At 41.9% G+C, this 26,124-nt stretch overlaps 2 protein-coding genes across 6 annotated transcripts in view; both read left to right on the top strand.

Annotated features, from left to right (window-relative positions):
• arhgap29a (Rho GTPase activating protein 29a) overlaps positions 1-22,603 on the top strand; it is a 32,469-nt gene extending 9,866 nt beyond the window's left edge. Inside the window, exons 3-23 of one of the 3 annotated variants that reach the window (XM_026179234.1) lie at positions 5,917-6,060; positions 8,907-9,003; positions 9,320-9,392; positions 9,873-9,933; positions 10,538-10,684; positions 11,544-11,608; positions 11,706-11,816; positions 11,925-12,005; positions 12,442-12,624; positions 12,855-12,992; positions 13,142-13,332; positions 15,168-15,337; positions 15,793-15,921; positions 17,352-17,450; positions 17,580-17,743; positions 18,492-18,680; positions 19,486-19,623; positions 19,901-20,136; positions 20,256-20,571; positions 20,763-20,871; positions 20,961-22,603. In XM_026179234.1, coding sequence (XP_026035019.1) covers positions 5,917-6,060; positions 8,907-9,003; positions 9,320-9,392; positions 9,873-9,933; positions 10,538-10,684; positions 11,544-11,608; positions 11,706-11,816; positions 11,925-12,005; positions 12,442-12,624; positions 12,855-12,992; positions 13,142-13,332; positions 15,168-15,337; positions 15,793-15,921; positions 17,352-17,450; positions 17,580-17,743; positions 18,492-18,680; positions 19,486-19,623; positions 19,901-20,136; positions 20,256-20,571; positions 20,763-20,871; positions 20,961-21,862 — 3,743 coding nt within the window. In that variant the 3' untranslated portion in view covers positions 21,863-22,603. Of the gene's footprint in view, positions 1-5,916; positions 7,981-8,906; positions 9,004-9,319; positions 9,393-9,872; positions 9,934-10,537; positions 10,685-11,543; positions 11,609-11,705; positions 11,817-11,924; positions 12,006-12,441; positions 12,625-12,854; positions 12,993-13,141; positions 13,333-15,167; positions 15,338-15,792; positions 15,922-17,351; positions 17,451-17,579; positions 17,744-18,491; positions 18,681-19,485; positions 19,624-19,900; positions 20,137-20,255; positions 20,572-20,762; positions 20,872-20,960 lie in introns of those variants that run through there. The other 2 variants (XM_026179236.1, XM_026179235.1) reach the window with 2 other exon arrangements.
• A 333-nt stretch (positions 22,604-22,936) lies between these two features.
• Positions 22,937-26,124, top strand: part of abca4a (ATP-binding cassette, sub-family A (ABC1), member 4a) — a 31,448-nt gene continuing 28,260 nt past the window's right edge. For all 3 annotated transcript variants that reach the window (XM_026179233.1, XM_026179232.1, XM_026179231.1), the window contains exons 1-5: positions 22,937-23,269; positions 23,709-23,820; positions 24,111-24,204; positions 24,311-24,452; positions 24,611-24,750. In XM_026179233.1, the coding sequence (XP_026035018.1) occupies positions 23,755-23,820; positions 24,111-24,204; positions 24,311-24,452; positions 24,611-24,750 (442 nt within the window). In that variant the 5' untranslated portion in view covers positions 22,937-23,269; positions 23,709-23,754. The remainder of the gene's footprint in view (positions 23,270-23,708; positions 23,821-24,110; positions 24,205-24,310; positions 24,453-24,610; positions 24,751-26,124) is intronic.

Below are 26,124 nucleotides of genomic sequence, written 5' to 3'. Positions count from 1 at the left end.
AACCAAACAGACACAACTCGGGCAAATAATTCCTGTGCACGTCACTGCTTCACTGATGTGCCACATGTCTTTCCTGCATACTACGTAGCCTAAACCAATCATGAATCTTATCAAATGGAAGTATGCATCCTAAACTTAATGTTAAATCTTGAAGTCCATCACGTGAAGGTGTCAAGAGAGCATCTGCTCCACAGTGTTTTGGTGTTGACGTGTCATCTCAGTGGTGAGCGATCTGACAATGTTTTCATTATGGATCCCCCTCCACTCCTCGCTCCCGCAACTCCCGTCCGCGCTCCCAAACAAGAGGCTGGAATGTTGGGTTTCCATGACGCTAATGAAGTAAAAACCTGGCAATGCGTTGCTGGCAGCCTCTGAGCAGCTCCTGATCTGCGGCCTCCTTCTCATCAGGATCAGAGTCTGATCCCTCTGCAGCCTTCATTCACCAGGGCTTATTATGCCCAGGAATGTCTCTCACTCACTCCCTCCCTCATAACCCCCTCTGAAGCAGGGATGTGGGGTGCTGGGGTAAATTTTGGACAAATCCCCAGTAAGAGTACTACCCCAAATAACACACAACCCCCCCCACACACTTTTTTTTCTGGCTCCCATCAAACTAAAACTCCTCCCCTACTACTCCTTACAATCTTTCCTCTGCTAACTGTCACACTTGGACAAAGATAAGCACAAACTCCTCTCCTTCTTTCCTGTGGAAAGCCTTTGTTGTGATTTATGTTCCATAAATGCTTCATGTAGCAGGCCCATGAGGTGACCAATCCCACTTGTTTGCCATTTGCCCCAGGGACAATGGGGAGTTTTTGGTACTCAAACAAGTCCTCACTCCAGAGTCCTTAGATTTCCCAAGGGAAAACAGAATGATCTTCCCAGAGGCGTGTTTATTTTTTTACCAGTGTTCAGAAATCCTTCAACTATTTGCAAATTGAAACGTCTTCCATCGCTGCACTGTCAATACCTCTGCCATTATGTTTTTTTTAAAGGCACTCTGCAGTGGGAACCAGTCCTTTCTTTGTGTTCCAGCCAGAAAGGCAATTTAGGGGTTAAATAATCAGTCTCTGTACATTATCCTGTGTCATGCTGGGCTGGTGGATGCACCCATAATGTCTTGCTAATTAGCCTCTATTTAGGTTTTTCCAATAGGCCACACAGCTGCCATTGACGATTGAAGCCCATGGAGCTTTGCAAAGGAAGACCCTCTGTCTTGTGGGCATTCATGATTTTAGGCTTGTCCTTAATAAACCTTTAGTCTCCCCAAGCTTGATGCTTTCAGGATTCGGTATCCAGTTACTTGGTAGATGAATAGGGTATCTTGCCTCTGTGGGGATGATTTAGTCCATTGTGTGTATGTTGTCTTTCAAAGGATAATGTCCATAAATGGGATCTAAACTGACCAGGACCCATTAAGGGCTCAAGGGTTGAAGCAACTTGTTGTAAACGTTGACCCTTATCATATAAGATAGTGACAGAAAGAGGTTGTGGGAAAACCCTAGCACCAGGGATAAAAATAGCAAAAATCTACATTCAAAAATACTAAAAGTAACAGTAAAAATAACAGAGTAGTTGCTGGACCATTACAAAACAACGTTTGTCAAGTTTTGTACGGCAGAACTGAGTCTTATTATGATGTCTGGTTGTGCCAGAAGTTCATCACTGGTTCCTTTTGCTGCCTCGTGTGGAGCTGGGCAGCTGAAACAAAAAGACTAGAGGCTTATGCCCTCAAAACCCACCAGGTCTTCGGCACTGGAAGGAGCTGCACATGGCATCTGATGATTGATGAAGATGGTTGCTATGGATAAAGATGGGATTCCAGGTCCTGTGGAGAAGCTTTTGGCAAAATAGAAGGAGCAAGCATGTTGGCATGGACGACCATCTCACTGTGGTAGTGAAACAGTCTTGTGATTGAGCTTGTCCCCTCATGAAATAGTTTTTGGTAATGAGCTGCTTATTTAGTTATTTCCACACATTTTAGGCAATCTTTTGCTGGTTAATTGGTTTGAGTTGCCGCTTGTTGTCTTTATGATGATATTTCTCAACAGTCTAGTCGGCTGGACATAAAGTTCCCAGTAGAGCTGGGCGATATGAGATTTTTTCATATCACGATATGTTTTTTTCATTTCAGGCGATAACGATATCTATCACGATATAAGCCAAATAACTATATTTGTAAGATTTAAATGTGCCGTTGCTCACAAGTAAAATGTGAAATAATCAGCAGCTTGTTTTGATTTAAATATTTATTTCCCATAATAAGTTCAACAGGGTAGATGTACTTAAGGAACATGAGACTTTTTCAGATAAATAAAGGCAAATATTGCAAACTACACAAAAGGCAGCCGCTAAAGCGTTTAAGTTTCAAAATAGAACAAACGAAACAGACTAAATTGTCAATTCCACTTAGAAACAAAATATTAATTCTAAAAATAAATCTTAGTTTGTTTTACAGAAGAACAGACAAAACTGACTAACTTTTGTCAATATCAAATAAACTGAGAACTAAAAGGAAATTCTCAATCTCTCCTTGTTGTATAGCTGAGCTTTTCAAACAGTTGTAACAGTTACTTTAGTCTCCCCAAGCTTGATGCTTTCAGGACAAAAGCCGAATGACGAATTAGCGCTTCCAGTCAGAGACTGAGGCTACGTCCACACGTACACGGGTATTTTTGAAAACGGAGATTTTCCGTTTTCGTTTTAAAAAATAATCCCGTCCACACATAAAGGGAGAAATGAAGGAAAACGCTGCTATGAACATGCCAAAGCAGCAGGTGGCGCTAGATTCCTAACCGTGTAGAAATGTTGGCCAATCAGAAGTCTAGAAGCCTCGGTGGGAAAAAGTAAACAAAGCTGGGGCATAGAAGCAGAACCGAGTCGTATGTGTGGACGGACAGTAACTGTGTGTATATGTAAGCATTTAAACACTGCAGAGAGTAGAATTAACAGTATTGTAGAAATTCATTTCACCGAAACAATAACGTGGCGCACAGTGTGACGCATGCACCAGTTTATTGTATTTCCAGACTTGCTTTCGGCACAATTTACAGTGCACGCTACTCTGTTTTTTGTCAGACTTGAAATAGCCGAAATACCTTCACACTACGGAACTTCTATGGCTCTTCTGTTCGACAATCTCTCCGGCATTGGAACCATCATCTGTTTTCTCTTCGGTCACGCTCGGTTGATTTTTCTAGTCGGCGCACTCATTTCCTCCATTACCCGCTGGCTGCTTACCAAACAAACACACGTGCGGCTTGGCACTTGTGCTGTACGTAACAAGTCACGCGACGTGACGCTGCGGCTGTGATTGGTTCGGCTCTGCGCTACTGAATTTGGATCGGCTGACCTTTTTTTTTTTTTAAGAGAACAAGAGCGGCGAGGTCTATCGCGATAGCTTAATTTCTCTATCGAGTAAAAGTTATATCGCGATACATATCGTTATCGTTCTATCGCCCAGCTCTAGTTCCCAGTAAAGCAGCAGAATATATAGACATTTTGCATGTCAGAGCTGTTCTGTTCAAAACGTTTTACCTGAACTGTTGATCACTGTGAAGTTGTCACAGACTGGTCAGTCGGCTGGATTTACATTTCAGGCCTCAGCTAGTATTGTCACGGTGGCCACAAAGACCTAGCATTATTAGCCCCACTGGCGGAACTATTTGTCCCACTCCAAAAGAGAGAGCTAACGAATAAAAGAAAAAACGGGAGACAGCTAAAGTCTTCCTGATCCCCATTTCCATGAAGGGTAATCCAGGGGTGATCGTCAGCACAAAATGCGGCTTTGACCGACTGTGTCTTTTGTGTGTGTGTGTGTGTGTGTGTGTGTGTGTGTGTGTGTATGTTTGTTTGTGTGTTTTCGTTTAACCTGTATTTGGCTGCAAAGATATGTGACCTGGAAACAACTATTAAAGTGAAGTCATATGACATTTAAAACATGAAATCAAAACAACCTCCCAAACAGCCTCCTGTGTATTTAGTGTGATTATAGTTTAGGACTCAGCATATCTAGATCACAAGTGTAATTATGTGAGTATGTGTGTATATTGTGTTTGCATGAGTGAGGGAACAGAGGGAGACGTGCCTACCCTCTTGTACTGGTTATTTCTAAGAAAGCCACCCATGCATGTTGTGTCAGCAGTCTGGTCACACTCCACTGTATGTTACCAGTAAGTAGCAAAAAATACCTCAGCCTTACCTACCTTAGTTAATGCATTGCGCTGTTCATGATCTCACTCTGACTAAGCCGAGAGCACGTTTTCAAGGTTAGATGATAACAGAGTGTTTTGTCCCCTTGTTAATGGCTGTGACTCACTGTTTGTAAAGTCACGTGCAGTACAGAGAACCACATACCTGAGATGCCGTGTTTTCTTTGGTTCGCTCGCTGGATGGCTGATGATTGCTAAAAGACCATAGTAGGTCTCGTTTATTTATGCACATAGCAGTTGGGTTCGTGTGTTGCGTTTCTGCCGTCCTCCACTTTATGGTGCTGTCGCCAGGACAGGAGAACTCAAACCCGGAATGGTGTCACATAGTTATCTTGTCACCAGTATGTACAGTGGGGCAAAAAAGTATTTAGTATCTTCTTCCTCCAAACACGACGAGTTGAGTTTATACCAAAAAGTTCTACTTTGGTTTCGTCTGACCACAGGACATTCTCCCAATCCTCTGCTGTATCATCCATGTGCTCTCTGGCAAACTTCAGACGGGCCTGGACATGCACTGGCTTCAGCAGCGGAACACGTCTGGCACTGCGGGATTTGATTCCCTGCCGTTGTAGTGTGTTACTGATGGTGACCTTTGTTACTTTGGTCCCAGCTCTCTGCAGGTCATTCACCAGGTCCCCCCGTGTGGTTCTGGGATCTTTGCTCACCGTTCTCATGATCATTTTGACCCCACGGGATGAGATCTTGCGTGGAGCCCCAGATCGAGGGAGATTATCAGTGGTCTTGTATGTCTTCCATTTTCTGATGATTGCTCCCACAGTTGATTTTTTCACACCAAGCTGCTTGCCTATTGTAGATTCACTCTTCCCAGTCTGGTGCAGGTCTACAATACTTTTCCTGGTGTCCTTCGAAAGCTCTTTGGTCTTGGCCATGGCGGAGTTTGGAGTCTGACTGTTTGAGGCTGTGGACAGGTGTCTTTTATACAGATGATGAGTTCAAACAGGTGCCATTCATACAGGTAATGAGTGGGGGACAGAAAAGCTTCTTACAGAAGACGTTACAGGTCTGTGAGAGCCAGAGATTTTCCTTGTTTGAGGTGACCAAATACTTATTTTCCACCCTAACTTACGAATAAATTCTTTACAAATCCTACCATGTGGATTCATGGATTTTTTTTTCACATTCTGTCTCTCACAGTTGAAGTGTACCTCTGGTGCAAATTACTGACCTCTGTCATCATTTTAAGTGGGGGACCTTGCACAATCGGTGGCTGACTAAATACTTTTTTGCCCCACTGTAAATTGGTGGGTCCTAGGACTAATCTGCTCAGGGTTTATAAAACGTGATAGCATTTTGTTTGATACACTTCTGTTTGGAAACACAGTGGGCCTGCAGACACAGTTCATAGCATAAAGTGGCACCTTGGAAACGTTTAATTTTCCAGCTTCTACAGTATCATGTAGCATATGACCTGTCATCATTGAGACGGAGCAACACTGCCAATGATCTCTTTTCTTACTGGTGAAAGGTTAACAAGGCTAATGGATAATCCACTGGCTGTATAATATGTCAGTTCTGTCATTTGAAATGGTTGATTTCATATATCGCATGTTAGTTATTGCCAAAATGTTCTAAGGGGCCAAGGGATTCCTTTTCTCATCAGTCTGGACTAAATGTGAGCATATCTTTCTGACTGGGTGGAAAATGTGTGCAATAAGCATTATTTAACTGTCTTGACAATCTCCAGAGCACCAAGACTGTCTTCACCACGCGGTCCACGAACGTCTCGGTGAGCTGCTACGAGTCCTGAAGGCCATTATCAGCAAACACCAGAGCCTCAACTCAGTGGATATCCTCAGTACAGCTGGAACCGTCATCGCCACGGTCAAAGGTGAGCAAAGATGACCAGCTCCCCCTAAATGCTCACCCTCATAACTTTCGGCTTTCCTGTAAAACATGCCAGATACTCCTCCACTCTTCCTTTAGTCTGTTTTCTGTCTCTGCTTATCTAATCCTCCCTTCTCCCTTGATAGTCTTCTCTGCTGGGCATTCACTATTACCACGTCCTGTCTCTCATACAGTCTTCCCAATCCTGGTTTAAAGAACTTCCCAGAGACTGTTTCTCTGGAGTTGTCTTTCAGCTTCAAGGTGACACAGTTCTTCAGAAGTCACTCGAGCACTTTGAATGCAGCAACGTGTGTTTCAAACCCCATATAGAGACTAAGAAAATAATATTTGGGAGTCGGGTACCTGATACTTGAAGATCCAGGGAGAAGCGGGTGTCCTTTGTGCTTTGTCTGCCAGTCCAGTGGGAACTGCACAGAGGAATCCTTTTCAGTCGCTCATTCTTTAAGATTATGATCTGGCATGCAGGTCAGTTCTTAACTTGGCGGCCACACAAGAATCCCTAGAGTATACCTCGTCTCAATTTGCATTGCAAAGAGGGGCAGAGAGGGGCTGCATAAAAAGCTTTTACTTCTAAGGAATGGTGACATGATGGAGAGGCCTGAGGAGGCTCTGCATGTGCATGTGAATGTGAATGGGCTTCACCTTTAGCTGAAATACTTGGAATGAGTCCATACACATTTGGGCGTGTGCATATATGTGCCACAAAAAATAAGCTCTTGCAAGTCCTGTCTTTCATGCAGTAACTTGAGTGTTTATGTGGCACTGGAACATGTCTTTGCACAAGCGAGACAAAAAAGCACAACTTTGTCAATGAGGAAGGCTTGGATTTGAGAGCTTAATAGTCATTCTGTAAAAACATTGTTATTAATGCTCGTGATTATATTGCATTAATCATTAGGAGGATTCATAAGTATATAGATTGAAAGTCTTCAGCTGTTAGACAAACTTTTTTTTAAATAGTTCTGAGTAATGGTATTATTATTTTTATTTCAGAGGAAGTTCCTATAGTGAATAGTAGATATTATAACACAGTAATTACTTGTTCTTTCCATAACTATATGAAGTGCTGTAACATCTTTCTACCACTAGGTGGCCAGACCTGTCCACTTCTTGATACCCCACCCCCCCAAAAAAGAGAGATGTAGACGGTGCCAGTGTGTTATCAGCTTTGCTCCATTGTTTTTGAGCCACCAAGCCTGATATTTTACACAATAACGTACATATGAGGCAAAACTAGCAATTTGTTTTGGATTTCTACTTGAAGTGCACCCTGACCCTACGTCAAAGAGTTGTTTTGGTGGAAAATTGAACCTCCCACCCTGTGATACTCTGTTTCCTTGGCATACCTCAGTACGTCTTCAATTACTCTCTGTTGGAGCTTCCGATCCCTTAATTGCAGCACAGGACTCTGCTACTGATGAGTGTTTCGAGAGTGTTGTGCTTTTCGAGTGAAACAATACCATTTTTCTCTGATGATGTAACTTCCACATTTGGACCACTGGTTGGGGCCTGAGCGAGTACTGGCATTGTATTCCAGCAAGCCTCAGGATGTCCTGTTGGGGGGTAGGGGCTGTGCGGGAGAGGAGATGCGAAAGCAGAGCTGTATGATTTGAATGGTGGTAACTGCTGGGGGTGGCTTGGAGACACCCCGTTAAAATCAGTTTTTAAATTTAATTTGAAGACTTTTTCTTTCCCCCCATTGAATTTATTTTATTTATTTTCAGTGGTCAGTCTTTCCTTGTGTTGGTCAAAGGAATCCTTTTCTTGGACCAGCTAAAGATTTGCAAGTATTTTGGTGTCATGTTTAAGGCTTCTTCCAAGGAGTCTTAAGCAGGTGTTGATTTCCATGATCAACAAGGCTTATATCTGTTTAGGACAAAGCGGGACAGAAACCTGTTTTGAGGTAGGTAATTGCTGGTTCACTTGTGTGCTTCTTTAGCAACACCTTCTGAAAACATTTTGAGGTACGAGGCAATATGTAATAGCAGTTTAGAAGACTGGGAAGGTCTATAGTAGGCGTTTGTAGGTGGTTTGCATTATGTGAAGCAGATACTAAGAGACCAGGTGGAAGATCTAGGACTCTAGGTGTGGATGACGTTTAGGCTAGTTTTCTTTCAGGATTTGAGAAGTTATTAAAGTTCAGGAAATTCTGAAGTTGTCCCAGCTTAGGATTAATGTTCAAAAGTCAAGACATTGAAGTAGGTTTTGAGCTTAGCTAATAAAAAACAAGTGAACTCTGTTAGTTTTCTATTTAAAATGTCTGAAAGTCATTGAACTCTAGAAATCTCCATTGTTCTATTGGAAAGGAAAGACTGAATGACCAGTGACATCACTGATTTATTGCTGGGTCTCATTTCTGAGCATCTCTCTCCTGGTTTATTTTCCCTCTGCTCAGTCCGGCCAGGAAGTTTATTGTGAAGACTGATTACAGCCGTATTTACACTGGTGTTTTTCCTCCATTCTGTCCTCAGTCATCACTGTGTTTAGATTTTCAGCAGGAAACTACTGCAAGAGCAGATTACAGCCAAATATACACACTCACGGTCTTTGCTTATCTTCACTGATTTAACATAAAGTTGTTTTTGGATGCCTCTGAGGGATTGCTCAACTCTAAAAGGTCTACACACAAACAGTCCTCTAGCTCTCAGAGCTTTTGAGGAGTACAGTCTGAGTCAGAAGAGATTTTCATTCACTCTGTTGTTAACATCATGCACAGGATGATGAATCATATCTTGTGATTGTTGCCTTAAACACAGGATGTCTTCAGTATGCAGGATTTGGGGTTGTTACAGAAAGTTGACTCAGTCTTACTTCACCATAATTTGACAGGAGTGAACTTTAAGGAGGTGAACGAAGACAACAAACATAAGCATTTCGGAGAGATCTACGCCGCAATCGACACATTGGCATTCACCTTTGGCAATGTGTGAGTATGATGTCATTACTCTGATTGCTCCTTCCACGGCTCATTTCACTCGATGATGTTTGTTACTGCGTTCAATTCGTTTGCATATGCACGCAGCTAATGGAGGCCAGCCGATATTTATTAATCTTGTGTAAAAAGAGAGAATAAGAGCTAAGGAAAAATAAAAGCAGTTCTTTTTTGTGAGTGCAGATAAAAACTCTGTTTATGCTAAATAAACCCCCCGAACATAATTTAAGTCGTGTTTTTGTGTGTATTTCCTTTTGTGCTTTTCATTCTTTACTGAACCTTTCTTTTATTTTGTTTTGTTTTTCTTCAGAGTGTCTGACTTCCTTATGGGAGATGTAGAGAATGGATCAGTGTTGGGGCTCCCCCTGACTAAGAGAAGCAGGGTAAGAGAAGTGCAATATTTAAAAGTGAGGCTTTAACTTCCTGATAAACATCCTCCAGAACTGCATTTAAGATTTAAAATGAAACTCGTACCTTAGAATATGGGCTCCATTATTAAACATACATTCATCATCAGTTCATGGACTCTCCTGTTAAGTGTACGATTTTGGCTTCTGGCCCTGAATTGTCAAAAATAAGATATGAAAAGTTGCCCAGCGGAGATCAGGGGTGAAGCAACATACCTGCAGGTTGCAGCATGATTCTGAAATGGCCTCTTCAAATGATGAATTGATGTCATGCTTTGTTGTTTTCCCACTGCAGTTTTTGTAACTGATGTAAGGAGGAAGCCAAGTTTCTGATAAGCCTTTTTCAAGCGTTTTAGCCGAGCGTACTCTGCTTTGACAAGGAAGTTCACCCTTCGTGCACCTCCCCTATGTCTCATATTTATTTATTCAAAAACACTTTTTTGGTTTGTTTTCCAGTCTTTTGAGAACCTCTCTGTGGAATCTGGAGGATCCGGTCTTGAGAAAGATGATCTGCCAGGTAAGGCAGATCACTGACACACAGCTACTGTACTGTACTGTTCTCCAGTGTGGAAGTTTCAGGAGTGGGGAGAGATTGACTCTGTTTTTTGTCCTCTCCCTGGCATGTCTGTGGGGTTATTTGCAATTATGTCCAGTCACCTTATTCTGGTATTAATGCATGTGGTCATTCTCCTGTCATCATTGCTTCCCTTCAAAAGGCATTAATATTGTATACTTTATTGATCCCTGTGGGGAAATTCTTCTCTGCATTTAACCGATGGGCATGGGCTTTTTCAGTGTGTAGAGACGGTACCTTGCTCAGGGGTACCTCAGGGTAGCCATTCGTTGGATTCGAACCCCCACCTTCCGATCATGGGGCCAAACACTCTACCTACTGAGCTGTCCCTGCTCCCACATCTTAGCCGCATTAGCCCACATCTTGCTAACTCAAGGTCAGCATGGGCTTTTTCCTGCTGACTCACAGTCATAGATGTTGCTAAACATGCACCTACTCCATCGAGCCATGTTCGATGTGTGTTGGTTGGTTAGTGGGGATCATGTTGCACACGCTTCCTCATGTGATTTATTTTTATTTTTTATTTTTTTTCGTGTGCTCATCAAAGAGTCTTCTTTACCGGTTCGGGCCGAAGAGGTGGACAGGACACTGCAGAGGCAGGACAGCGGAGTGGAGTCAGCACTGGCCTACGCCAAGGCGTGGTCCAAGTATACCAAAGAGCTGCTGGCATGGGTGGAGAAGCGTCTCAATATGGGTGAGTTATGACACCGGTGGATTCACAAGACCAATTCTGAAGTACTGTTGGGAGGCAGCAACTAAGTACTAAGTCACTAACTAACGCCCAAGTAGCTCAAAAGAATCCAAAATGATGTCATGAGTTGGTGTCATGGACCACGGTCATGTGCTTGACTCTTTAGTTGCCATACGAGATCCTTTCATTAGCTTTTTATGACGATGGGAACTAAAACGTCTTGTTTTGGACAGTAGATGAGCCGAGGGGCTTCAAAAGGGGCATTAATGAATATGAACTTGAATCATGCAAAGCTACACTAATGGAGTCTCAGCCATCTTAGTAGTTAATTTGTCCACTTGATCTTAAAAGTAGCTCCATTACAAGATCACTGGGAAATGTCAATGATAACTGCTGTACATTTTCTAGCTAAACACATCATTTTAGTGAGTGGACAGTGTAGTGATCCATTAAAGGCTAGTTCCCAGGGAAACCATGTTGATCACCTGAGCTGGACGTAAAACAATGAAGTCTTGTTCATGCTCAAGGTTGAGTTTGTAGTGTGCAAACTTTTGTTTGATAGATTGGTTAATGAATGGTTTCACTTATCCTGTGACACAGAACGCTCAGTCAAGCTGTGCAGTCCATATTATCAGCTCCTTTTCTTAAACACACTGATTTATCTTTTATCAGAATTAAGGACAATGTGCAGTTGATTTGGAAAGCATTAATGACTTAAAACATTTGTTTGAGATCCAATTATTAATTGAAAATGAAAGATACTTAAATAAAATATACATTTTTGAACCAGCAGAAAGGACGTTGTGTTGTAATGTTTGTTTAATCTATTTGAACCTGTTTGAATCTTGTTGTCTTTTTGCAGATATTGAGTGTGCAAAAAGTTATGCCAAGATGGCTGAGACTGCTAAGACGCTTGCTAGTCAACAGGTAAGTTGACGCTGCAGTTAACTTGACTTACATCGGCATCGTGTGCATCTCACACATGTTAGGGACTGAGATTTAAACCTCTTCTGCCTCGTTCAAGGAATTCATGCCTTTCCGTGAGATCTACATGACAGCTTTCAAAAATGACATCGAGTATAGCCAGCTGATTCTTCAAACTGCAGCAATACTCCAAAGCAACAAATTCATGCAGGTAACTGCTGCATTCATGAAATCTAACTTTATCATGGGTTGTATGATGGAAACAAGTGGTCTTACTGCTTTTGTGGGTGTGGTGTGGATTTTCTGTGTTTCTTTCCAGCCTCTCCTGGCCAGAAAAAATGAGCTGGACAAACTGCGAAAAGAGGTCAAGGAGCAGTGGCAGAGAGAGCAAAAGAAAATGGTGAGTCGACAGTCACGGAGGTTGCACTTTTAAGAGGACCACACACAAATGCACACTGGATCAAAAGCTTCATTGACCTGGGGTCTCAGCCCAAGAATGCTCTTGAAGTGATTCAGCCCGATATACAAATCCAGACAAATAGTTTGTTTTTAACCTGCCAAGACAAGTGCTCTGTTGCACGTATGACGGATTGAGAGACACTAATCCAGTGACTAAATCTAAGAAATAGTCAAAGTCCTAAACTCTGTAGTTGGACACCATAATAGAAATGTTACTGAACATGAATTATCTCTGCAAATCTGTTTGTGAATTGTATCTTTATAGCAATTATTGCATGTTATCAAAAACTTAAAAGCCATCTTTTTCTGTGGTTGCATTCACGTTGTACACAGCATGAATCTGTGTGTGACTCAAACTAATACGTGTACATCTGCAGCACGAAGCAGACACGGCTCTGAGGAAGGCCCGGCTCCTGCAGACCCAGCGACAGGATGAATACGAGAAGGCCAAGGTGTCGACTAGTCGGCTGGAGGAGGAGCAGACTGGAGGGGGAGGGGGAGCGGCAGTGGCAAAGCAGCTAGAAAAAAGGCGTAGGCTGGAGGAGGAGGCGCTGCAGAAGGTAGAGCATCACCTCTAATAGTCCAATCTATCCATTTTAGATATCAGTGAATTTGTTTCCTGTGATTATAAAGCCTTCAGTTGCCATTCGAGAACAAGTGATTAGTCTCTATTTGCAACATGAAGATCAGCTTTTAGTCATTAAAGTTCTTATTTCCTATTTTTCCCCCCAGATTTGAATCCATCACTTTAATTGAAAATTTCAGTGATTTATATTCTTTCTGTTGGCAGGCCGAGGAGGCCAAAGATCACTGCAAAGCTTGTCAGGTTGATGTCGGGGTGAAGAGAGTCGAGCTGGTCAACACCAAGAATGAGATTATCACTCAGATCCGAGAGATGGTCTCCCAGTGTGACCTCACCCTCAAGGCCGTAAGTTGAAATACGTTAAGTCTTTAAAGACATGTTCATTTAAACTGAAACCAGGCTGAGTGGTAGAAATAATGCACACCTCCACCGATAAGTTAACACTGGCTCAAAGTTGCTGAATCATCATTCACTGGAATGTGTCCCTGTTTCAGGTGACCGTCAACTGGTTCCAGCTTCAGCAGGCCCAGGTTGTGTCTCTACCTGTCAACCACCAGACTCTGTGTGAAAATGCCAAGCTGTACGAGCCTGGCCAACGTTACATCGACTTTGTCAGGAGTTTACCTACGGATGCGCCTCGACTTGAGTGTCACTCGTTGGATTCACCTGTCACACAAAACACAGGGTGCGATGTCCCTTCCTCTTATTTGCTGTCTGAATGTGGTCAGAGCTTGTCATTTTAAACAGGTGTTTAAATTTAGTTTAGCTATTTGAACATTTGAATTCAATTGAAATGTGATGTGTTTTTAAGGTAATCAAATGACCTTATCTTAGTTTACCTACCTAAAGGTTTTTACTTGTTATTGGGGGGGTGGATTTATTTATTTGAAGATTTTAATTTCAGCATCGTTTAGAAGGTATGTCGTATTTTTAGTAGGATGCATGCAATGGAGTTCTGCAGGGTTCTGTGCAGGAACCAATTCTGTTTATATTAACCATGTTTTCCTGGAGCTATGTGATTTGAATTGAATGCTTTTGTCTCTACATTTTGTGTTGACAAACAATTACTTCAACACCTCAAAGCTTCACTGTTGGAACTGTAAATTTAAGTAAATATAGTACTGTAGCTATTACTGTCTGAGACTGCACATACTTTAGCGGTGATAGGTGGAGTTCCAGAGTCAGAGAGCTTGCTTTGGAAAATCTGAAACAGTTGTGACATCGCGCTGGCCGGGGCTTCCTGCGGAAATTACTGTGGTCACGGGAGAAAGGAGCTGGGCCAGTGGGCTTACCATCAGTTTACTAAACCCCGTCAGGGTTTCCCCTAGCATTAGTTTTGGGGTGGAGGCTAGCCCACTGTAAGAAGCCACAGCAAGAAAACAACAAAATTAAAAGATGAATTAGTTTATTTACCAAATGTAGCCCCACTTTTTCTTATTTCTTATTTTGAGCTGTGCCACTGTCTCTACATTTGTCAGTCATCTATGGCTGGCCTAATTCTCTAGGGGTCACTGCTGCACATTACTCACACAAGGGGAAACATAGCTCTTTGAAGATTTTCAGCACCATTAAACTCATGTACACACAAAGTCTGATTGACCAAGATGACACACACATTGGTCACTTCATAATTAGGCAAATGTAGTATCGACTTCTTTTGAAGGCTATGGTTAAAAATAGACGGTTTCCCTTTTGAGAGAGTTTTGTTGACGCGGGTTTGGGGTCACACACACAAATACCAGACAGATGGAAATAACAGTGTGCTTTGTTCTCACTTAGTTTTCTCCCTCCACGACCCCCACTCTCCTGCCTCCACCACACCCACCTCTGATCCCTCTGATCAAAAGAATTCGGCTTGGGAAAGAGGAAATGAAACTTAGGCCCACACACCAGCACTCATATGCTCTCACATGCACCCAGTGCAGCGGCCACCAAAAGGTTAAATATAGACCCGTGACCTACTTATTGTATATTGTTAGATGCAGCTGGATACTTAGCCTAACAATGGATGGCATCACATGTAGCTTTTGCCATTCCCGAGCTTATCTGTGTCAGTTAGTTGTCATTATGCTCTAATTATCTGCTGTCTTTGATTGGCTGATCATTCGTGGATCGTATCAAAACTGATGAGATTTACAGTTGTAAGTGGAAATTTGTTCCATCAGCAGAGGAGGAAATGTGGATGTTGACTGAGCTTAAAATTGTCTTGAAGTCACTGGTCTTACTGCTAGACAGGAATCCTCAAATATAATATTGTAGGTATTAGATATTCATACTTTGTATGGGGACTAACAGCATTTGGCAGCCAGAAAGCTGAAAGCTTTGCTCTTTGTGAACTTTCCCTATTCTGGGGATAAATAATGTTGGGGTGTAATAGTCCCTGATGGGGGGATACTTTGATCTCCATATTATTAATTAGATCAATGTAAACAACTGTACATATAACAGTTTTAAATAACTAGGATATGGCATTGTGATTTTTAAGTAAATAATACAAGTTGATGTCTTTTTCCACCCTAGGATGCCTTTCAATAAGCGCTCACTAAGTGGCAGCCACTCCTCCCACAGTAACCTGTCACAGGCATCTGTGACCTCTGACCTCCTTGTTGGAGATGATGTGGACAGCCCCATCAGTGCCCAACACCCCAAGATTGCTGAAAGACGCTCCAACGGTAGCGGTGACATCCAAGGTACACGTTTAGGATTTCTTCTATAAATGCAATCAACAGAAACGGGGTCAAATCATGACATCCTGAGAGAAAGTACAAAAACTTTTACACAGCTTACTAATCTCACTGAGTAAATACCTGCACAACAAAGACGGAAACTAGCACTAGAGATAGTTTTGCACTCCACTACATTGTTGCTGAGGGAGGTACACAACAGTTTGCTCAATGCCTAGCAAGTAAACATTTTGAAATATGAAGTTCGGGTAACCAGGTTGAAGATTTAAACTGGAGCCAACTTCCCTGTGGTTTGTTTTGTTTTTGGTAATGTGTGCAGGTGTTGACCTCATTACCTTTAGGCCCGCCTTTAAGTGTTTGTAACATAATTGGAAACTGACTTCAACTGACTTTATGATCAGTTTTATAGCATGCAGCTAACATGGGACTTCTTATCTTTTAATGTTGTGTTTTTGAACAAGCACTTAAAATTCAGGCGCCATTTCGTCCCTGGACCTCGGCCAATCAGGGTGGAGGGATGTGCAGTGATTCGGAAAGTGCTGGAGGGAGCAGTGAGTCCCGGTCCATGGACTCGCCGACTGCAAGCCCAGGTAGGATTGTGAAGATTGTGAAGTCCCCCTAAAATGATCACTAGCAGAACTGATTTAGTGCGACACCGCACTCAATAGCTATTTAGCTAACGAGTACGAATGCTGTGTCTATCTGCTGGGTAAATCTCTGCATGCCGTCACACTTGAGCTATCAAAAAAGAAAGAAAGAAAATCACATTCACTTCCTGTCGGTATGTTTTTTTGTCCCGATAATAAAGGCAGCACGCTGGGTTTTCCCTCCACAGTTGCACAACATCAAATTCATTTGTGTCAGTCTTTCATCACGGTTAAAAGCACCACCCATAGCCAGAGATGGCACATTTTTCTGGACTGACTGTCTTGAGAGCACCTCAGGGCAGCACGCATCTTTTTTTTCCCCTAGCGAACTTGATGTTCACCCAGGTTTGTTGGTGTGTAATCACAGAGTAAAGAGGCAGTCATGCCTCTTTGTTGCACTCTGCAACGTACGCACACACATAAGAATGTTGCAACGGTTTCCCTGTGCTCCCTGATTGCTGTGCAACAACATGTGTGTTTTGCGTCCTGTAGTTTGTTGTTGTAGTTCTTGTTTTTTTTTTGGTTTTTTTTTGCAGGGGCTTTTTTTTGTAATGGTGTTTTTCTGTATATGCACCACCCTTCTGTTCTTTTGTTTTCCATACTTTTGCACTGGGCCTACTTTTTTGTTCTTTTTTTGCTAAGATGTTTTCCCGTGTTGGTTTGTTTTGCCCATTTGCACGCACTTTCTTAAAATGCAGTGCTCTGAGCTTTCGGTTCGACTATAATCAGAATGCAAAAAGCCATTTGCAAAGAAGAACGTAGCTATAATTGTTATTTTATGTGTTCCTGTCATGGACTTTACATTGAAAACTTTGAATAGCACTATGCCCATTTTATATGTTACAGTGACAAATTTAGGTAATACCACCAGGTTTGTAGTAACCTTGGAGAACATCAAACAATTTCCTGTTAAATTGATTTTACCAAACCTGTGTGTAAGGCATGGCTAGTTGTTATGGGCGGGTCTTGACTGGAGAAAGTTGGTGCACGGTGTTAAATTGTGTATTGGAGTCTGCCACAAAGCTCTCCCAGCCCCCAGAGTGTGAACAATGGCAGCACTTATCTCTGATTAACCTGTTATTGAGCTCATCAGAAGATCAAAAACATTCTGAAAAGGCTCTGATCAGTATTCAACCCCCTTACTCATCAGCCAATCCAGGTGTTAATCCACCACCAACAATAACATGCTGGATTCAGTTACCAACAATATGTTAAGCCCGCCTTTTCATTTGCTACTTTAAATTCGTCAAATCGCCGTATTGCTTCTCAGTTTTACCGCTGAGATGTAGAGCATAGGAGACAGGGGGGAAAACAGTGTCCTGACGTGACTGTAAAGATGTGGACTTTTTGGTGTGTCCTACCTTACTGTTCAGGAGACTTCAAGAGGAGATTACCCAGAACCCCCTCCACTGGTACCATGTCTTCTGCTGATGACTTGGATGAGAGAGAGCCTCCCTCGCCGTCTGATAATGGTAAGTCAGTTGTATTTGTATAAGGGTTTTGTGTTTATTTTTTCCTTTTTTTTTAAGGTACTCTTATGTGTTCCTTACACTTATAGGCCACATATTTACATTTGTAACAATGCTCCTTTGCCACTGCAGGTTTAAATGAAATGGTAATCAAAACGGCGAGCTCTCCAGGACCCTTTAGAAACACTCAGATGTCTAAGGCGGCCCAAACCCACAAGCTTAGAAAGCTTCGAGCACCTTCCAAGTGTCGTGAGTGTGACAGCCTGGTGGTGTTTCATGGAGCGGAGTGTGAGGAGGTAACCTTGGATTCCTTTCTTTTATTATTTGTATTATTCCTTTCTGTTTGCGGCCCACAGCATTCAGCGTATTACAAATTCACGATAAAGATTGCCAGAGGCTCACAACAGCTTCTTTATCACTCGTGGCCAGCAAAAACATCAAGCAGAAACAAAAGAGAAAAGCCACCTCTCCCCTCATCAGCATGTTTGGATGAGGAAATAAAGGGAAAAGTTGAAACTGGCCGCAAGCTCTCCTCTGTGACCAAATTCACTAACTGGTCTCAGTTGGGGGAATGGGCGCTAGAAACTGAGGACCTTTTGTTCGTCTTCTGAGGAGTCCTTTCCATCGTCCCTGTGCACCCTCTGTCCACTGTTGATTTTAGATCAAGTTTCTGTCCATATGTATTAGATACACTGAAGAAGACAATAAGAGCGGCTCTTGGTTGGAGAAACGCTTTTAAAAGAGGTTATGCAACGCAATAGACATATTGAGAAGAAACTGACATAGGAATGCAGCTCACTGCAGAGTCTTGGAATGATTCAGTGTGAGTGGTTCAGAGGGTCACTAGATGTGAAGCTTTCCTCGTTTGCTTCTTGGACTTGGTTTTTGGGCAAATTAACAAAAATAGCTATGTTGTGAGGACGTGTTTTTTCGTCAGTTTTTCCACTGTTTTTGTTGACATACAGTTAAAACTGTTCAGGATTTTCTTAGAAATGTTTTACTCTGTCCCTGTTATAACTGAGGTATGTGTCACTGTGTTTGCAGTGCTCCTTGGCGTGCCATAAAAAGTGTCTGGAAACCCTGGCTATCCAGTGTGGCCACAAGAAGCTCCAGGGAAGGCTTCACCTATTTGGCATTGACTTCACACAGTCGGCTAAGAACAGCCAGGATGGCATCCCATTCATCATACGGAAGTGCACGTCGGAAATTGAGAATAGAGCCCTCAGCATCAAGGTACTTATAATAGGTGTTTTAGTGGTTTGGTTACAAATAAATTGATCATTAATTTTCATGAAACAAGAACCCAAAACTGTAGCATAGATCTGCTGGCACTGGCATTAAAGTTCACTTATAAAGCATCCAATACTGTGACCATAAAAGTGGCTGCGCTGTGAAAGGCTGTCATTGCTGTCAGGACTAATCACAATGTGTTGAGGGAATTTATCTAATATGTAAAAAATGAGTGTATTAGCGACATATGCAAAAATATGTTTTTCTAAAACTATGTTGGCAAAAAAATAGTTTTTGTGGATTTAGTGATGAAAGCTTTTGGTTTTTCATAGTGATTTCCATCAGTTGTTCTTAATGCTGTGCAGCCTGAATGCCCAAAGGTCATGGGCACTCTGTGTTGGTTTTCAGCCTTGTCCTGTGTGTACAAAGATTTCTCTGGCTTCTCTGGATCTTTATTGGCACTGCTAACACACTGTATGTGATAAAAGTATTTGAGACTTCCTTCAAAGCTATTTGTTCATGCAGTCTTTTACAGAGTGAAAGTGAAATTAGAAAAACGAGTCCTCCACTTCACCTTCGATATTTGTTATGCTTTTTAAATTATTTGATAATTATTGGTTTCTGTTTCCGTTACGTTTTATCAAACAAGACCAAAACCCTTTTTAAATAAGAATGAAGTGTTCTCCCATTTTTTTCTTTGGCTGATCTTGTTAGTATTCTGCTCATATGTTTGCCCAGTTTCTTCATATTGATTCCAAAAACTTGTGTGTAATTTTCATGCGCTGATTGCATTTTGTGTGCTCTGAAGGGGATCTACCGTGTGAATGGTGCAAAGTCTCGAGTAGAGAAGCTGTGCCAGGCCTTTGAGAACGGCAAGGATCTGGTGGAGCTTTCCGATCTTTCTCCCCACGACATTAGCAATGTACTCAAACTGTACCTGAGACAGGTGGGTTGCTTTTGGTCATTAGCATAATGAGGTATTTCAGCTTTCATCCTGTGAAGGAGATGGCTAAAGTAGGCTTTGGATGACAAACTGCATTAATACTAAAAATGTGCATTTGTCTGTTTATTTTTGGCGCATAATTCCTGCCGCTTATCACCAGGGTGCTTATCTCTTTTCTAATTCTGTACCACTTGTGTATTTATGTCCATATTTTGGTTGCTGCTGTTTATTATCATCTCTGTTTCATTTGTTTATCTAATTCTTCCTCCGTACTTTCCAGCTTCCAGAGCCACTCATCCTCTTCCGCTATTATAACGACTTTATTGGTTTGGCCAAGGAGAGCCAGAGTATCATTGTGGAGGAACTGGAAGCACAGAGAGTTAATCCCACCACTGCGACCCCTGCGCAGGTTAGCGTCGAGCTCAATCGAGTCCTGTTCAAGATCAAGGATCTGCTAAGACAGCTGCCACCAGCTAATTACAAGACGCTGCAGTTCCTCATAGAGCATCTTCACCGGTAGGGAGGGCTGAATGGATTTCTGGGCATCCCATTACATACAACATATGGATGTGTTGCTCCTTTTTTTTAATAATAGTAGGAATGATCATTTCTTATCTGTTTCATTCTCCTTCCAGGGTGACGGAGCAATCAGAGGAGAACAAGATGACCGCCAGCAATCTGGGTATCATCTTTGGCCCGACGCTGATCAAGCCAAGGCAGGCCGATGCTGAAGTTTCCCTTTCTTCTCTGGTGGATTACCCTTATCAGGCGCTCATTGTGGAGCTCCTGATCAGACATTACCAGATGGTCTTTGACACGCCTCTGAGTCCTGTAAGTGGCACCTCGCCCACAGAGGTTGATGCCCAGACCCGCGCTAACACTCGCCTTATGCAACAGGACAAAGAGCAGCAGCTGATCAGGCACTCCAAGTCACTGGGAGACATTAAAGAGGTAACTGGTTTGCCAACACTACGATACATGAATGACACAGGATGTTGTAAATGTACAATGATAGTAAAGAGCTATTCTGTTATCTATATAGCGTGATAAAGTATAAAAACTATACACAGTACTCTTCTTGTTTAGCATGTGGTAGAGTGGTGGGTTGTTTTCTGTTCTTACTGTCTGTCTTTGTCTTGCAGTCGAGCTTAAAGGTGTTTAAAAGGCATTCGTCTATAATTCCTTCTTCACACTTATTGACTGAGGTTCAGGAGAGGATGCCAAGCCTTGATGGAAGCGATTTTGAACCAGGTCAGTATTGTCACAGTAATAGATAATTATTAAAATAACAATCATGTTGTTATTTTATCGTAAAAGTTTTATTTGTCCTCTTTTTAAAGCTGATGAAACTGATTCAGAGACCCTCAGTTTGTCGTCAAGTGTCCCTGAAGTCGCAAAATCTGGGGAGAGAGGCCTGTGTCGTTCTCATCACATCACAGTCACCAGGGTTCAGCTTCGACACCCTCGCAACAAGCTACCGTCACGGCCGTTTAGCATGCCGGCCGAACGGATACTTAACCGAAGCCAAATAGACGAGAATAACTCCCGGAACGCCACTGACCAAGATGACAGGAAGGGAAGCGGTTGCGACCAGTCCATCGAAGAAGTGGACGAGACTGAGAATACAAAAACAAGAGCGGCCACACATTTCCGGAGTACCTTTATCGACACCCAGACATTACGCAGAACTTGGGATAAACAATACAAACATGAAGTTGCCTCAAGAACTGTCAAAATTGAGGCCAGCTCATCCACAGAGAGTGCAGCAGTGGAAGGCTTGTCAACCTCTGTGCCATCAACCCTCTCCCTTGGAACTACTTACACAGTCGCAGTGCGACCCAACAGGACTATAAAAAGGGAAGATAATGTCACAAAGTATAGCCCCATTGCAACAACTTTCAGAGCCCCCAGAACTCTTCAGCCCCCCCCAGGAACCTTCTACAAGCCCCCATCGGGAAGCAAAGCTAAAGTCCTGCAGAATTGTGCACAAGCTAACAGTGCTGAGGAAGAAGATGAAGAGGAGGATGAGGAGGAGGATGAGGAGGGGGAAATAGGCATTGAGATAGAGGTGTCTGTAGATGAGCCCCTTGAGGAAGACGTTGAGATTGAACAGACAGCCATATCTCAGTCTCCCAGCTGTAGCCCTGAGGAAATGGACCAAAACCAGGCAAAACCAGTGTACCAGAGACTAAGGCCCAGGCGTCTTCCAGAGGTGGAACACAGAGAGGCACATTTTGTTTAAGCCACTTAAAGACATTGTTGTTAGAGCTCCGAGAATCCCAATGTGTGTCACGTTAGGAGGAACATGCAGAAACATCTGCATTGACTCTGTAGAGAAAATGAGCAGATGTATGACTGGCACTGTGTAGATCTATTGTAAGTATTATGATATCTTTGATCCTCAAAAGAAAAAAAATGCACTTATAATGCTGTAAATTTTGATTCACAAATCATACATTTACCAATCACTTGCTCAGTATACTCTGGCACACAGCCAGGATATTTATAATTTTTGGATCTGTGCAATTTGTTTTTGTTTGAATATTTTGTGTAAAATTCTTACAGGTTCACGTATGTATGTTTCTATACCAAAAAAAGCCCTCGAGGCGTAACAATACTGCATAACGTTATGGAGATGTGTGGTGCACTTACCTGATAACGCTCTTTCACCATCAGCCTTCTGCCTGCACCGTTGAAGAGTGTTTTAAGCTGTTACAAGTAGTCTGTAATTAAAAACATTGCTAATATTTTTTTGCAATTTAACAACATCTGTTACGTGATGTACTCTGATGTCTGTGTTTGCGTTTGGTCATGTAAGGAAGCATCACTTACAAAGGGTATAAATCCACTCGTTTTTGTACTGCGTGGTGTTAAATGTGTCTGAAAAGCTTTTAGAAATGCTACAGGATTCTGACATGGCATTATTCTTCCTAATTTTAATATATGTACATTTTTTAATAGCCAAAGCTTTTTTTTCATTGTTTTTTTTTTTGTTGGTTTTGTTGTTGGTTGTTTTGTTTTGTTTGTTTTTTTACAATTTGAGTAGTTTTATCAATAACCTGAATCTTATGCTTTCTTTGTAAGTAATGGGAAGTGCATCATTTATTTAAATGGTATCTGTTTTTCATGGTAATGTACAAGCCTGGCACAGTGTTGAAAGTTCAGTGTAAGAAAACAGGTACATAAAACAAACACCCTTTTGTAACTTATTAAAATATATCTGACAACTTACAACAGTGATGGTCTTTTGTGCGTGTGTTTTTTTTTGTTTTTTTTTACAGGAATATTAATTTAATCTGTGTAATGCAATAAACTGAGTTCATGCAGTTTGTGCAGGATGATAATCTGCGACTGGAGATTCAAGTTTTTGTTAAAATGTAAGGAAAATGTAAGAGTGATGGGATTATAATAGTGGTAGGATTATACCGCACTGTTAATGTCAGGTGGCCGGGTCATGCAGGCCTCTACAAATGGCAGAGAGGTGTTAGCAGGCTCCCAGCACCGAGAAAGGAGATTAAAACAATCTGCTTAACTATTCTGGAGGTCTGGAAACAAGCTGTGTTTGCAACCACAGCAAACAGTCTGTAGAATATGCAGAGTTATTTTGTTGTTATTGGCGATCAATCTACAGTACAGGTGCTCTTCTGAGGTAAGTGACAATTTAAGTTGCACTGTGTCCTTTGGATTATGGTGGAAGTATGTGGAAACAGTGAATGGATAGAGAATGTCATCATGATTGGAACTAAACTAGATTAAATGTATGGTGTGGCTGCACAGACAGTGTGGGATTTCATTTTATTTTATTTTGGGGGGATTGGCGTTAACCAGAAATTGTAGCGAAAGAGCGTTTGACAAGTCTATAATTGTAAATCTGACCATGTCAAGGTCTTGAGCTCATTAACCTCATTACTAAGCTACTGCTAGCTTTCACATGGATTTCTCACCAGATGAATGGACCGACTTGTGAGTTCATCGACAAAATTTTGCCTTTCAAATGCAAATTGCATTTTAGAGTCATGAGTAGTTTTGTAAGACAAAAGTTAGCCTTACTTGGCCCGTAAGATGTTTTATGGTCTGGTTCAATACAGATTTACTGGCTATAGCCAGCCCCTGCGGGGGTGAAAAGGAGGCACCATGGGGGCAGGAAGACAGGTCAGACTCCTGCTGTGGAAGAACTGGACCATCCGCAGGAGGCAAAGGGTAAAAGCTCCACACTCCAGTTGTCCCAGTAAAGGCTAAGCTATGCCTCCAGAGCTTCTGACCCCACCAGTTCACACATTACTAAATATATCTTTCATTTTTTAAATGCATATTATACAGTGCAAGTCTTTTTTTTATGCGAGCCCAGAATATACTTAAAAACTAACGCATCTTTACTGATTTTGTCCCAAACTGGGGTTGGTAAGAGTGGAGAATTTGTCAGATTGATAGAAACCACAACTAAAACTGGAAAACCTGCTCATTTAAAAGATGTTGTCTGTTTTAACCAGGTACGTTTGTTCATGGAGATCTTGTGGCCTGTTATGCTGTTCATGGGGCTGGTGTGGCTACGAAAAGTAAATCCACTTTATCGCCAACATGAATGTGAGCAAACAGTTCTTCGCTGGAAAATATTAGCACAGCCCGCTGAGACAGAAAAACAATATCCTCTGTATCTAGTGCAATTCATAAATGTTCTCATCCGCCTCAGGTCATTTCCCCAATAAAGCCATGCCCTCTGCTGGGGTCCTGCCATGGATCCAAGGAATCTTCTGTAATGCCAACAACCCTTGTTTTCAATACCCCACCCGTGGTGAATCTCCTGGCCTGGTGTCCAACTACAACAACTCCATGTAAGCATCAACTGTAGGCTGGCAGTGGGAAGAGTTTTGGATTCGTATTAAGTGTCTGATCTAAGATGAACAGGCAAAATTATTAAGTCGAGTGAAAGAGATGAATCTAGGTATTTAGCCTTAATAATAATTGTTAATATTATGGCCTTCCTCCTCAGATTGGCTCGGTTCTATTCGGATGCTGAAGAGCTTCTTTTTACGGACCCAGAGTTTTTGCAGCTTGGTCGCCTATGGAGGGAGCTCAATGCTATGAGCAACTTCATGGACACGCTACGTATTCATCCTGAAAAAGTCTCAGGTCAGTGCTCTGGGCTTTCATCAACATCCAGCAGAAGCCTTTAGAAGTAAATCCACGGTCAGAAAGGTTCCTTTATAAAGTTCTTTCATTAAAGCAGTGGAATAAAAGCTTTTTTCTGAACAATGGTTTAAAATAAGTAGTTTATTGAAATCTTTATATACTCCATGAATACAATCAATATCAAATCAGTCGTGCCTCTTGCAGATCATACAACACGGGTGTCGTTTACTTCAGACGCTTTTGCTTTTTTTAGGGGTATTGTGACTCATAAGATGTTGATCTTTTAAAAGTTGAACACGTCGCCTGGTAATCGCAGTTTACATCACACCTCACATTCTTTCCCATCAGTCTGTCTGTGGTGTCTGCGTGGAGTAACACGATTACATCACAACGGTTTAAGACCGGCTCGCAAAGTAAGCTGCTTACTTTTGCTGCTAGCACGCTGTTTATTTGGTGGGAAAGCAATTCATATACCACCCCTCACACTCCCAGAAACACTCATCCCATCTCAAGGGCCTGCATGCAGACTGCGCTCTGTTCATATATACGTGTGCACTGTACATATGCCATGCTTCCCTACTGGCAAAATAAACCTTTATGATGGGAGTGGAATGGAGCTGAGTGCATTCCAGGCTTTGAATGATTATGTCTGGCTGCTCTCTGTGCTGCCACTTTCATGCAGAAATATGTAGATGGACTAACAGAGCTAACAGAGATCCACATCCACATTCCACTCGTGTTCCCATGAGCCCCGGGAAGGAAAACTAAATCACGTTGAGAATAAAGTTATATAAATGACGACTGTGACTCATGGATATTAAACAGGAAAATCGTCCGACCTCTTTTTCACACATCTGGCATTATTAGCAAGCAGAATCATGATCCACGTGCACTGTTGTGCCAAACATATTTGCTTTGCATTTTACATTGTGAGCCACGCGCAGCTCATTTTGATGTTAAGTGGGCTGGATGAGTAAAACTCACCTTTGTGTAAGTGTAAAGATTCATTCAAAGATTCAATTTCTAAGATGTCTTAATATAAGAAAAATCAGTGCAGTTTCAACAGTACAGACTTTCTACACAACAAGGAAATGTTGCTGTAGAATTATTCCTTAGACCCTTCTGTAACTATGAAAAAGAAAGTTTTTATCAATCGAAAGAAAATATCCTGGTTTTTTTGTCTTTTACTGCTCAGATAACTTTTCTGTCATTTAGTTGTTTTTCATCTGCTACTTAATTACTTAATGTTGGGGGGTCTTTATCAACAGGAAATGCTATAAAATCTATGAAAATATAGCTAAAACTCCAAGATTTAACCTCTCATTTACTTTTTCCAAAGCCATTGGAGTCTTTGCCGAGCTGATTCTGGCTCCC

The sequence above is a fragment of the Astatotilapia calliptera genome, chromosome 9 (genome assembly GCF_900246225.1).
Source record: "Astatotilapia calliptera chromosome 9, fAstCal1.2, whole genome shotgun sequence".
NCBI lineage: Eukaryota > Metazoa > Chordata > Actinopteri > Cichliformes > Cichlidae > Astatotilapia > Astatotilapia calliptera.
The sequence above is the reverse complement of the archived record's forward strand: the minus strand, read 5'-3'. Positions and strand labels throughout refer to the sequence as shown.